Source organism: Colossoma macropomum, unplaced genomic scaffold (assembly GCF_904425465.1).
Source record: "Colossoma macropomum unplaced genomic scaffold, Colossoma_macropomum, whole genome shotgun sequence".
Lineage (NCBI taxonomy): Eukaryota > Metazoa > Chordata > Actinopteri > Characiformes > Serrasalmidae > Colossoma > Colossoma macropomum.
This window is the reverse complement of record NW_023494794.1, coordinates 26,558,718-26,572,395: the sequence shown is the minus strand read 5'-3', so window position 1 is coordinate 26,572,395 and position 13,678 is coordinate 26,558,718. Positions and strand designations below refer to the sequence as shown.

Sequence of the window (13,678 nt, the reverse complement as noted above, 5' to 3'; positions counted from 1 at the left end):
TTGATGTATGTAAACAACTTTTCCACAGCGTGGAAACGGCATAAACAGACAGTTTTCAATGGCTTGTTTTTTTGGATGTCACCAAAACAAACACATTTACATTCACCTGCCTTTTCAGCCACAGTTCAGCCCTGCTTTCTTCACAATCAACTTAGAGAGCTTCAGCTCAGACCGCTTTAAGAATGAGGTACAAGACAGGACGGCCAAACGTAAAAAAACAACCTATAAAACCAAGGAATGAATGGACTGGAAAAAATTATAAGTTTTTAGTACAAATCATTTCCAAAAAAGTTGGGATGTTGTGCAAAATGTAAATAAAAAACAAAATGCAATGATGTGCAAATCATTTAAACCCTATATATCATTGATACTAGTACAAAGACAACATATCAAATGTTGAAACTGAGAATTTTTACTGTTTTTTGGAAAATATGCCCATTTTGAATTTGATGCCAACAACACGCTCCAAAAAAGTTGGGACGGGGGCCTGTTTACCACTGTGTTTCATCACCTCTTCTCTTAACAACACTCTGTAAGCGTTTGGGAACTGAGGAGACACTGCTGTAGTTTTGAAAGTGGAATGTTTCCCCATCCATAGGATTTTAGCTGCTCATCAGTTCGGGGTCTCTTTTGTTGTATTTTTCATTTTATAACCCTACAAATGTTTTCAGTGGTGACAGGTCTGGACTGCAGACAGGTCAGTTTAGCACCCGGACTCTTACTATGGAGCAATGCTGCTGTAATACATGCAGAATGTGGTTTTACATTGTCTTGCTGAAATAATCAAGGCCTTCCCTGAAAAAGACGTCGTCTGGATGGCAGCATATGTTGCCAAAAACTGTATATAACATTCAGCATTAATGGTGTCTTCACAGATGTGCATGTCACCCATGTCATGTGCAATAATGCCCCCCATACCAGCATGAATACTTCTCCACTTTCCCTCAGTCCATTTTAAATGAGCTTGGGCCCAGAGAAGGTGGCAGCATTGCTGGATCCTGTTTATATATGGTTTCATCATTGCGTTTAAGAGTTTTAATCAGCATTTTGTGGATGCAGCACCAAACTGTTTTCACAGACAGTTTTTAGAAGTGTTTCTGAGCCCATGCAGTGATTTCCACTACAGAATCATGTCTGTTTTTAACGCAGTGCCATCTGAGGGCCCAAAGATCACGGCCAGCGAATGCTATTTGTCCCTTGCATACAGAGATTTCTCCAGTTTTAACATTTGATATGTTGTCTTTGTACTACTTTCAATGACATATAGGTTTTAAATGATTCAAACATTTGATTTTATTTACATTTTGCACAGCATCCCAACTTTTTTGGAATTGGGGCTGTAATTAAAACGCTTTAAGTGGACACCAGGGGAAAAGACAACACAGCAAAAACACAAAAAACGGCCCCTCTCATGTTATGCTTTAGGTATTTTTTAGATGAACTATCAAACAGTCTTGGCCTGAGACGAATTCACTCGTTTCCAGGCAATCCACACATCGTAGACAATACAGATAGTCTATTTCTAGCAACAAGGGAGCCTATTACTCTCTTTTTGTTGGAAAACGTCATTTGTTAACGCTTTTATTTTACTGTGAAGCAACATTATTTTGTTTGCAAAAGGGAAAATTATGGTCTGGCCTCTTCTTTCAAAAGATGATCCAAGGTATTGACCTAATAGTACAAAAATAAACTATTTGAACTAATAATGCAGACAAGCCATGTCCCATTATAGATTCACCGATGCACTTTTCTATACTGCAAGAAAGCACACAGCGACCGCAACACAAAGCAAAATAATCGCATTTTTCAAAATGTGGATGCATTTTGGCAATACAATCGCAATTTAATCTCTAGCTTTGGAGAAATCAAGATATTGATTGAACAAAAGTAAAATAATCCTGGTCAAAATAATGTTTTTCCTAACAGATTCACCCACCAATGCATTAATATACTGCAACTCTATAAAGCAATATTACTGCATATTAGTGTTGTCAGAAGAAAACCTGGTAACACTTTCTACGAATGTGACGTTTTTAAGCATCTATAAACACATTCATAACATGTTATAATGCATTCATGAGGCATTATAAACAGTGATAAATACTTATAAAATTGAATTAGACTGAATTACACTTTATAGCTATTTTTATTATATATTAAGAATTGTTAGCATAATGCATTATAAGTAGTGTTAATGTGTTATATTATTAGTGCCAAAGAAGTCAGTCCCAGCTTGGAGAGCGTAAAGTAAAGACAAATACCAAGCTAACGGTGGTGAACATTACCTTTCCCACATTGGGTAAAACACTGATGGCAGCTCTAGTTTAAACTCTGTCATTTGAAGCCTGTAATGTGCTTTACTGTGAATGTTTTACTGTTTCAGTAACTCCTTCAGTAAATACTTCAACTTGAAGCCTCACTCTTAACACTGAAGGAGGCTTTAGTACAGTACGCTTCACTTTACTTAGAGCGGACAAATACGACTTATGAGCTCGTATAATTTATGATCAGTACTTATAATGCATTGTGTTAACAACTCAATGCACAATAAGCATGTCTATAACGTGCAAAGCATTTTTATAAATATTTATAGCCATGCTTATGATGCCTTATGAACACATTATAATGTATTATGAATGTGTTCACGGGTTCTAGACATAACCTTCATAGAAAGTGTTACTGAAAGCCTCTTATCTCCAACATGGTAACTTTACAGGAGAAGGAAAAAACCTACTCTACTTTTAATGTAAGTCAATGGAACCAGAACCCCCCCCCCACCCCCACCCCCACTTCGGGCCGTTTGTTTTGGTCCGTTCTTTATGAAATTTACACACAATGTAAAGAGCAACAGGCATTTTCAAACTATGTCAAAAACAAACAAAAATGCAGACACAAGGTTTTCTTCCGACAGCAGCGATAATCACAATACAAGCAGTATCATACGGCCCTATTCAAACGGCCTAGTTAGGCGTGACCAGTGAAAGTGCTCGCTCACAGTTTCTGCGACATGACTTATGTCCGATTTGTCCTTTTCCAGGGTAATTAAAGCGAAGTCCTTTGAGCGTAACACACAGCAGAGCTTGTTTAAAACACATTTTCATAATCGACACCGTTGCATAATCACACTGGACTGTGACAGCGTTAAACAGCCTTGTGAAAACCTGTTGCGCTTCAAAAGAAGAACAGCATGAAGTGCTGCCTGTGTGTTAGAGCTTATGTAACGACTTCATGTACCGCACCAAACATTGGCACTTGACGGCGCAATACACAAAGATAGCACCTGACTGGAGCTTCCAACTACAAACTGACAAATAAATGAGGCCTTGGGGCACTCCTTATGTAAACCAGCAGACACGCTGTGTTCAGAGATGTTGTTTTCCATATGCGCTGTAAAATCGGGGCATGATCCTGGACTCGGGCCCAGTTCTATTTTCTCCCGGCGGCGTTGATAAAAGCTAAATGTGCGAACGGCCCTGACCAGCCAGCTCCACCGAGCAGACCTCCAGGAACCAACAGGCTCGCGAGGAAACGGCAGCAGCAGCAACAGAGCACTGTGGACAAAAACCCACAGGGGTCGAGAGAGAGAGAGAGAATAAGAAAGAAAGAAAGAAAGAAAGAAAGAAAGACAAAGAAAGCGAGAGAAAGAAAAAGAGAAAGAAAAAGAAAGAAGCAAAGAAAAAAGGAGGGAAAGAAAAAAAAGAAAAAGAAAGGAAGAGAGAGAAAAAGAAAAAGAAAGAGAAAGAGTAAGAGAAAGAAAGAATGAATAAGAAAGAGAAGAGACAGATAGAGATAAAATGAGAGAAAAATAGGGAGAAAGACAGAAAGAAAAGAGAAAAGAAAAGAAAAAGAGAGAAATAAAAAGAGAAATAAAAAGAGAGAAAAAGAGGAAGAGAGAAAGAAGAGAAAGAAGAGAGAGAAAAAGAAAGGAATAGAGAGAGAAAAAGAGAAAGAAAAAGAGAGAAAGAGTAAGAGAAAGAAAGAATGAATAAGAAAAAGAAAAGAGATAAAATGAGACAGAAAAAGAGAGAGAAAGAGAAAGAAAGGGAAAGAAAAAAAAGAAAGAGAGAAATAAAAAGACAGAGAAAAAGAGAAAGAGAGAGAGAGAGAAAGAAAAGGAAGAAAGAAAGAAACAGAAAAAGAGAAAGAAAAGGGAAAAAAGAGAAAGGGAGGGAGAGAAAGAGAGGGACACAACTGGTGCTCTTGAAAGTGGCTTTAGATATTGATCAGCTATTGATATTGAAAGTTTGCAAATTGGACTGTAGACTAACTTCCAGCCTCGTAAGGCAGGCCTGATCAGCGATGGGTATTGGTTAAAGTATTGATTATTGAGCGATATTTTTCCTGATATCTTCTTTTAAATTAGGCCAGAATCAGCCGGCGGGTCACATTAATACACAATAACAAAGGAGGATTCAACGTTTCTGCAGCTGTTCAGATTCAGAGGGTCATTCAAACGTTCAGCACGCTTTGCTGTGAAACACTTCACTGTAGAGAAACTTTAAAATTGTGTCTTTACAGTGGTGGCGATAGGAACCAGGCGTTGCCATGACTACAATGTTATTTACACCAGCGAACCCACTTGTGTCCTCCGAGCTATTATATGTAATGCTGATAATGGCGCGAAAGTGGTGTATCTGGGGGGCATCCACATTAAGGTCGCATGGCCACGAATCAGATACGTATCCAATCTAGGACCACATATGAAAGGCTATGTTCACTTTACCAGGCTGAAGTGGCACAAATCAGATTTTTCACCCTAATGTGACTCAGATCTGATGTTTTCAGATCTTTTCAAATCCAACCTGAGCCACTTTCATATGGTCCTAGATCGGATACGTATCTGATTCGTGGCAATGTGACCTTAATGTGATGCTCAGATCGGAATTCATGTGCTTTTTTTCACTGCGTGTCATCATTCAGCGTTACCATGGCAGCAGCGCCGGACAGAAGTTAAAGCCTGTAAACGGTGGAAAAGCAGCTCATCTCACCTTTTTCTCCTTCGTCTCGCTCTAATAATGAAGCTGAGAGCTGATCAGAGTTAATGATCTTCTCAGCGAAGCTCGTTCTGCTCGTTAGTTTGTGCTGATGATGCAGTGATTCATTCATGTGACGTTACTGAGTAGGATGAGCTCATGAGGGTCATTTCAGGACGCCGGTTCGTCACATTAATGACAGATTTGAATCGCTTACCTAAACGAGTGTGAACCATCGTGTCAGAGATTGGATTTGAGCAAAAATCGGATTTGAGCAACAAGGCTTGTAATGTGAATGTAGCCAAAGTGGCTCAGGTCAGATCTGAAAAGATCAGATTTGTGTCCACACAGCCCTGAAAACATCAGATCTGAGTCAAGTTAGGGCAAAAAATCTGATTTGTGCCACTTCAGCCTGGTAATGTGAACGTAGGCTTAGTCTGAAGAACAAAGATTTCTCCTCAGTCCAACACATGGATGTGTTCAAATTTAGCACCGCGGATTTGATTTAATAATGTACTGATTAGCCAAACCAGGTACTGTAAGTTACGTACAAATAATACTGGACTTCCTTAAGGAAAGCTTTGAAAATGGAAACAGTTTAATAAACACTGACATACATAAATATTATTCTTTAGGTATTAATTTAATTTGTTTTATTCCTTTATTAATGCTTTCCTGAGCAAAAACACGTTTTGCCCACAAACAGCTTTTAAATATTTTTATCAGGCGGCTAAAACTTTCACACAGTACCGTACGCAAAACATCATGACTCTAAGGATTATTGCCTAATTTTCATGATATTGCATTTTCTTCACATCCTCCTAACTTTTTTACCTCTCATTCTCCAGGGTCTATTTTGGCTTGTCCATCTGAATATACATGATCAAATCGTGAGGCAAATTATTCAGTAACTGCATGAAATAAATGTACATTTTTATTTTATTTATTTATTTTTTGTAAAAGCTCCCCTTAAATTAACAGAACGTGTGTTTTATGATCACACATATTGCTATATGCTTACAATTTACTGCTGAAAGTCAAAAATCTTAGACGATCTTTGTATTATTTTATTAAAATAATTTTTACAGAGCAGATCACTGAAGAGACGCCATCTGTTTATAGTTTACAGCCCAGATTTGTGGAAAAATGGGTCGACTTTCAGTAGAAAAAGGTTCAGCTTCTTTTATTATAAGCGTTTAAAATTACATCACCCATCTATTTGACTGGAAAGAAGACAGTTACAGCTCTCATACGACCCCCACCTTTAGAATGTAGCTTATGAAATATGAAAGTTATGAAGAATATGACGAAGTGCGTTTTTGGAACCACCGGTGGTCTCAAGGAGTTGAAAAGGTTAAGGTCTTCATTTATCTTTTTCCAGTACATTTTCTAATCGTTCAGTTCTCTGCAGGATTTGTTACTTGTTCACTTTTTTTATTCTGATTATTCAAATAATCCTCAGAAAAGATCCGTTGATCACTCGATTACTAATATATTCAACAGTGGGAGCCCTACAGTAGCAGAAGCACACCTGGTAGCACCATGCTTTTTAGAGAGTGGTAACAAGATCCAAAAGAGGTCAAGTCTTTTCTGACAAGGGAAAAAAACCTCTGGGGCTCTTCACAAAGCCGCTCCAGAGACTAAAAACGAACAAAAAAACTTTACAGTGTAGAAAAACTGCAGGAACAGGAATGCCGTCCACGCAAAACAGAGTAAGCCAAAAATAACCAAAGCTTTTCAAATAATTCGTAAAAGTATTTTACCATACCAAAGCCATTTGGGACATCGAACAGGTTTATTTTCAAGCTCTTGTTGTTCACTGAGCAACTTGAATCCATTTTTACCAACCACTATAGCGTATCTTCTTACACTGACGTAGCTTCAAAGGGCCCGACGTGATCCTGCACCAAGGATACACGTCTGGGGACAAGCTGTTAAACTGGATTGTGGCAATTCTGCCACAAGCAAAGGTAAAACGGTGCCCAAATTCCACTACTCGACGTCCGGCATGCAATCAACAATACGCCAAAAAACGCAAGTCTAGGCTAACAAATCGATAACATTAGCTGTTTTTCTCTCGCAAGACGTACACATTACTGCATGTACTGTATTCTCTGTGCTAGTGACAGCCTCGTCGTTCACACGCGGCCTAATAATCCGTTAATAATCCGACTAGTAGCTCAATCAGAATTGAATACGTCCATGTAAACACCTCAATCAGAACAGACTAGTCCAATTGAGGCAGTTCAGAACACAGTTTCTATCTGACTGATCGAGGCGTTAAATAGAAGAATAATATCCGTGTAAACGTCTGTATCTGATTACATTCCCTATCGGAAAGTTTAAGTCCGTTCTGATCATGTTCGTCGCGTCATAGTGAAAGTTTAGTGTCTCAGAACACGACGTCTTCCTCTCGGCCTTCTTTAACAAGGACGTGTGAAGGACGTTTTCCTGAGTCTGACATCATTTTAAAGTGATTAAGAACACAAGCGCTGCTCACTGCTGCTCGTCTCACTCTGACTGGACCCCATGTGATGCTGGTTGTCATGGTAACGTCTACACTAAGTGGTTCTCTACACGAGATTTTTTGCTCAAATCCGATCTCTCTGACACGATGGTTCACACTCGTTTAGTTAAGTGATTCAAATCTGAAACATCCTGAAATGACCCTCATGAGCTCATCCTACTCAGTAACGTCACGTGAACGAATCACGTTCATCATCAGCACAAACTAACGAGCAGAACGAGCTTCGCTGAGGAGATAATTAACTCTGATCAGCTCTCAGCTTCATTATTAGAGCGAGACGAAGGAGAAAAAGGTGAGATGAGCTGCTTTTCCACCGTTTACAGGCTTTAACTTGTGTTTGGCGCTGCTGCCATGGTAACGCTGAATGATGGTCACACGCAGTGGAAAAAAAAGCACATGAATTCCGATCTGAGCGTCACATTAAGGACGCATGACCACAAATCGGATACGTATCTGATCTAGGACCACATATGAAAGTGGCTCAGGTCAGATTTGAAAAGATCAGATTTGTGTCCACACAGCTCTGAAAACATCACATGAGAGCAAAAAATCGGATCTGCGCCACTTCAGCCTGGTAATGTGAACGCAGCCTTTGAGCTCCGCCTTGTCGAGGCATTGGATTGGCCAATCACTTTCACATTCAGTTTGTTCTCATCTTAAAAAGTCTAGATTCCCACTTTTAGACCAAAATTTCTCATGACTGTTCCAGACACTGTCATAACAAAATCATGTTTGACCCCATGGGGCTAACATGGAGGCTGCCAAACTGTTTTGAACCAAGGCTTCTTTTAGCCTTCCCAAAAGACTAGCAACACGCAACGGCCCGGATAAAAATAATAATAAGCCTCATGTGGGACTTTAATAAACTATTCTAATGGAGGAATAATAAGAGCACAGCCAGGGGTCGGCAATCTGATGATGATTACACCACGATACACTCCATACACCATCGACAGCTCTAAAACACTGAACAACTGCATGGATCGTAAACAGATATAGACCATAGAGAGATTATAGAGAGCCTGTAAACAACTACCACCAGTGTATATACACTATATAATATATGGGCCTATATACACTATATGGGGGGGCAGTCGTGGGCTGGAGGTTAGGGAACCAGCCTTGTGACCGGAAGGTCGCCGGTTCCATCCCTTGAGCCGACAGCATGTGAGTGAGGTGCCCTTGAGCAAGGCACCTAACCCCCAACTGCTCACCGGGTGCCGCGGATAGGGCTGCCCACCGCTCCGGGCAAGTGTGCTCACTGCCCCCTAGTGTGTGTGTTCACTAGTGGTGTTTCACTGCATGGATGGGTTGAATACGGACGTGAAAATTCCCCATTGTGGGACTCATAAGGGTCAGTAAAAAATAAATAGAAAATAAAAATAAAAACTCCATAGCAACAAGTAGCTGATTGGAAGACAGCTCATTATTTTATTCATAGATTTTAACAGTTTGATTTTCCTTCTAGTTCCTTCCTAAATGATTTCTGCGAACACTGGGGAGGAGAAACACACACACACACACACACACACACACACACACACACCCCTACATAGTTTCCTGTAGCCTGTATTAAATATAGCAGTGCTGTTTTACTGGCTTATTTTGTACGTTCCAACGTCCAAACCTCTATATAGACAAACCCCATATAGACAAACTATATGTATGTGACATATCAGGTATGATGAAAATGCCTTCAGGTATGATGTCGCCCACCCTTATACACAGCGGTGAAAGAGGCCTTCGCTGGCCTGGTACACTTCTGGTTTTTCATGTTATGCAAGCACTTGTACAAAGGTAGGTTTGACAGGATGCCTCTGCAGTGCTCAGCCTTTCTTTGAGCCAAAAAGCAAACCTGCATGGCCTTTTGTGCTTCGCAACAAAGGCCAGTTACATTAAAAGCAAAAACCATCTAGCATGCCTAAAAGTTTGCAATGAAACCAAGTCTTACATTTCTTTAAACGGGAATTCTACCAGTTATTCAAAACGTCGACATATTTGGGGAGGTGTGATGTGGAATGCACCATTTCTAGAGAAACTAATCAAGTCTGATCTGGTCACAGTAGCAGTGACTGGAACCAGACGTCTGAAAATTTAACGCTGCTTAAAACGACCTCAGGATATATGTGAAATGGTTACGACGCCCGAGACACTGAGTGTGTTCACATGCACTTAAAAATCCGATAACTGCAGAAAATCTGATTTTGTCAGTAATCCAATCAACACGTTTACACGCTCTTGGGTAATCAGATAATGGGGAAACCACAGGTCTACATGAGTCAGACAGCAATCAGATTTCTCCTTTGCAACCAGCCAATAAACTCACAGAAGACGACGTGACGTAAATATAACGTAAAACTCAAACTACTTTTAACAACACTTTACCTGGAAATATGAACATACATCATCTAGAAGACGAAGAATATTTAAAACCTGAATTCGTGTTTGGTTTTAGCGCCTCTCGAAGTGTTTTGCTGCCCTTACAGCGACGCTGCCTGCTTATATTTGGTACAGCCACTTGTCCTCACACATGCGCAAACTAAGAAATCCGAAAGAAATCAGAGTAAGAGTCTCACACACTGAGAACTCTGATTATTGACCTAAAACCCAGCTCTCTTTTTCAGATTTATTTATCGGATTTCAATATCGGAGTATGGTGTTTACATGACCATTTGAATAATCGGATAACTACAGAAATCCGATTATGATCGGATTATTGAGCGCATGTAAACGCACAATGTTTTCACACATTTTTAAAATACATTCACGGTGGAGAGGTACATGCAGAGCACTTAAATGCAAAACAGACCATAAAAAGAGCTGATTTCTTCAGATTTACCACTGTTACCATCATCAAAATTAAAAATAAATACTTCGAAAACCAGTAGGTTCACTGGTCGTTTTGAACAGTAAATAAAATGGCTGTGTGTGTATGTGTGTAGTAATACCCTGGCTCCTATCATCACCCTGTAAAGAAATCAAGGGTTGTTAAGTCTCTCTCTATCCGTCTTCACACAAAACCCTTCGCCTGTTTACACCTCAGTGTCTGAATTGGCTATCGGCCCTGCATTTTCACAAGTGAAAAACTCTGAAACTAGTGCACTCAAACAGTAACAGCACCAAATCACCTCCTTTTCAAGGTACAAATGTCTGTAAAGAGCTGCCTTAACTTTGTGTCTTCAATGTTTTTCGCCCTAAAGGCGAAAACGCAACAAAGGAAAGGCATTCTTAAAGGGGAACGCCGCAACTTTTCAAATAAAAGGTCTACACAATTAAATGGTTGAGATGTAAACGAAGTCATTCAGAGTGGTTTGGGGTGAAATGCTCCATTCTAGAGAAACTGGCCAGGTCAGATTTCTTTACAGTGGTGGTGATAGGAACCAGACGTCCGAACGGTTCTGCAATCTTTTTCCACAGAAAGTTACTACATGAAACGGTTAAATATATCCTGCCTGATACCTGAAACAGTCTTTTATAAAAGTTTAGTGATAAAATCTTGGTTTAAACTGTATTTTAATCCATTTATTTTAACTCATTCATGGCGGAGGGGTTCACGCAGGGCATCGTAAGGTAAAACAGCCCACAAATAAAACTTATTTCCTCCGATGTATCACTATTTAGCCATCACCAAGGCTACACATAAAACCTCAAGACACTTGTGGGTTCACAGCTGGTCTGGGATAGTAATCAAAAAGGCTATAGTTGTGTCGTAGACACGGCGACCCCTGGTTCCACTGTTAAGATATCCAAGTCATTACATTTCTCCAATCAACCTTTTCACCTCAAACCACTCCGAATGACTCTTTACACCTCAGGGACTGAATTATTGAGAAATCCTGAAAAAGTGGTGAAAGTCAGCTTTAAACCAGGTCTAAAAGGCTTGAAGATAAGAAGCCTGGTTGCTTCTTGCTGCATACAGTGAGGGCAAATTTCAGCAACAAGCCTGCCTGTCCACATGGGCAAATATGGCTGAGCGGTGGCTTCAACTGCACAGGGCGATTTTGAACTATTATTATTATTATATATTATTTTTAAACAGCTACTAATAGCAACTCTGCTATCAGAGGCAGATATTTATATGCAGAGCTTGCTTAACTTCTCTGTAAGGCCTTCAGCTTCAGCCTAAAGCACCGTGCAAACGAGCACATGCTTTTTTTTCCCCCCCAGTTAACCCAACTTAACTTTAATGGCAACTCCGTTTGCCCACAGCACGGCGAAATGGCTGTCAAGCAACTTAAGTCTCTTCGCCCTCACTCGACACGCTGGCGTCCTACTTTTTAAACCCTGCTTTAAACTTATCAGCCCTTACTTAAGTCAACTTCGGTGGCCTGCTAACGTTACGCTGGGCTAATCGGCGCTGGCTCACATTTCAGAAGGCCCTCACACTCCTTCATAACCGTCGATATTCGGAGCTTTTAACGCGTTATAACCCCTTCAAACATTAACACGACGCTCAAAACGACTCGTTTGGACCCAGAACGACGATGTAAACATGTTAGCTAACCTGGCTAACGTTCGCAAACGTTGGACGAAAGTAACTGTTAACGTTAACTCCGGCACGACAGCGAAGGCTGCCAAGATTAAACGAGCTAAAGTGAACTTTTAAAGCTGGGAAGTGTGTTTTTTGGCCAAAGTTTGGCGCTGGAAAGGCGACAAACCGACGAAGCTCGGCTGTGCGGAAACTAACCTAACACTAACTAGGCCACGCAGCCAAGCAGAGTTAGCGCTGGTTAGCTTATCCGCTAAGCAGCGTTAGCCCGAAAACTTCGCCGCTCTTCACAAACAACAGGTTGCCTGCTGTGGGGCGAGTTCGGGTTTAGTTTGCTTCCAGGCGCCGAACTTCGACGGAAAGTTGACGGGACGGCCACGCCGACTCGTTCGGAAGCGAAGTTCGGACTTGTGGCGACTTCTCGCACACGTTGGCTTAATCTGGCCCACATTGCCATGCACCGTTAAACACATTCGGAGCTGCCCGTGTGGGGAGTTAGCATGTTAGCTTCGCACAGGACCGTCCACATTTGGGAGCTGCCAGCAGTTACAAGTGTCAGCGGGCGAGTTTAGCTTCTGTATGCACGATAAAAAGCACGTATGGAGCGGCTGCGTGAGCATAAACGCAGCTTCCCCCGTTCCACCTTAAACGTTGCAGCAGTTACATGTTGGTGGAACGTTTAAGGTGGAACGGGGGGATTCGAAGAGGAAGCTAACTTCAGCATCGTGTTAACCAGCTCTATACGAGCACACTGGAGAGCTGCTGCGTGTTCGTGAACGTGCCTTTTCGTAGCATGTTGGCTAACTCGGTATGTGTCACATTGCTCGCTGTACGCGTAGCGTGTTCGTTCGCCCCGTATGCGCGCAGCACGGGAGTGTGTTTGCTGCCGGGGAGAGAGAGAGAGAGAGAGAGGGAGGGCTGGGAGTTGTGCTGGGGCATTTTTTTTAAAAAGTAACTTGCGTTTCTTCCGAAATAAAAGCCCCGGACTCCCCGTGTGCGCGCCCGCCTCCGGCTGCCCGAGCCGCGGCTCCGCTTTACCGGCGCTGAGCGAGTTTTTACCTGTCTGGCTCGGTGGAGCGCGTCTGCGAAGCCCTCTCCCTTCATCCCAGGCTGAGCCACCGAGGCCTGTCCCTGCACCAGCTCCGCCATCATCATCCTCCTCCTCCTCCTCCCCTACCGAGGCAGAAAAAAATAAAAAAAACTACACACACTCTCACACACACACACACAGTGGCGAACGGAGGGAGACGAGTACGAAAACACACACACACACCGACCCCGGAATCAGAAACCTCTCGCACTTGCTCGCTCGGAAATATCGCGAGAGGAACACCTACCCGCCGTGGTGTAGTTTAATAGGGGACTTTCAGGTCTCGTACGGTAGCCGGAAACGGAGCCATCTTGCTAAGGTCGTTCGAGAGTTTCGTGCGTTAGTTGGAGGAACGCAGAAGCAGAAATATCAGCGTCTACGAAAAAAAGGAAATATTGTTTTTCGATGTTTCTAAACACACGATCCTACGGAAACCAGTTTCTGCCACTGGAAAAAAAATAAAAAGTTTTCTATAATTTTGACTTAGTATGTCATAATTATGACTTACTATGTCGTAATTATGACTTAGTATCTCTTTATAATGACTTACTGTGTCACAGTTATGACTTAGTATCTCATGATTATGACTTATTTTATTG

At 41.5% G+C, this 13,678-nt stretch overlaps 1 protein-coding gene across 4 annotated transcripts in view; it reads right to left on the bottom strand.

Moving 5' to 3' along the window:
• Nucleotides 1-13,281, bottom strand: part of fubp3 (far upstream element (FUSE) binding protein 3) — a 50,349-nt gene extending 37,068 nt beyond the window's left edge. For all 4 annotated transcript variants that reach the window (XM_036580708.1, XM_036580710.1, XM_036580709.1 and 1 more), the window contains exon 1: nucleotides 13,049-13,281. In XM_036580708.1, the coding sequence (XP_036436601.1) occupies nucleotides 13,049-13,144 (96 nt within the window). In that variant the 5' untranslated portion in view covers nucleotides 13,145-13,281. The remainder of the gene's footprint in view (nucleotides 1-13,048) is intronic.
• Between the last annotated feature and the right edge of the window lie 397 nt (nucleotides 13,282-13,678).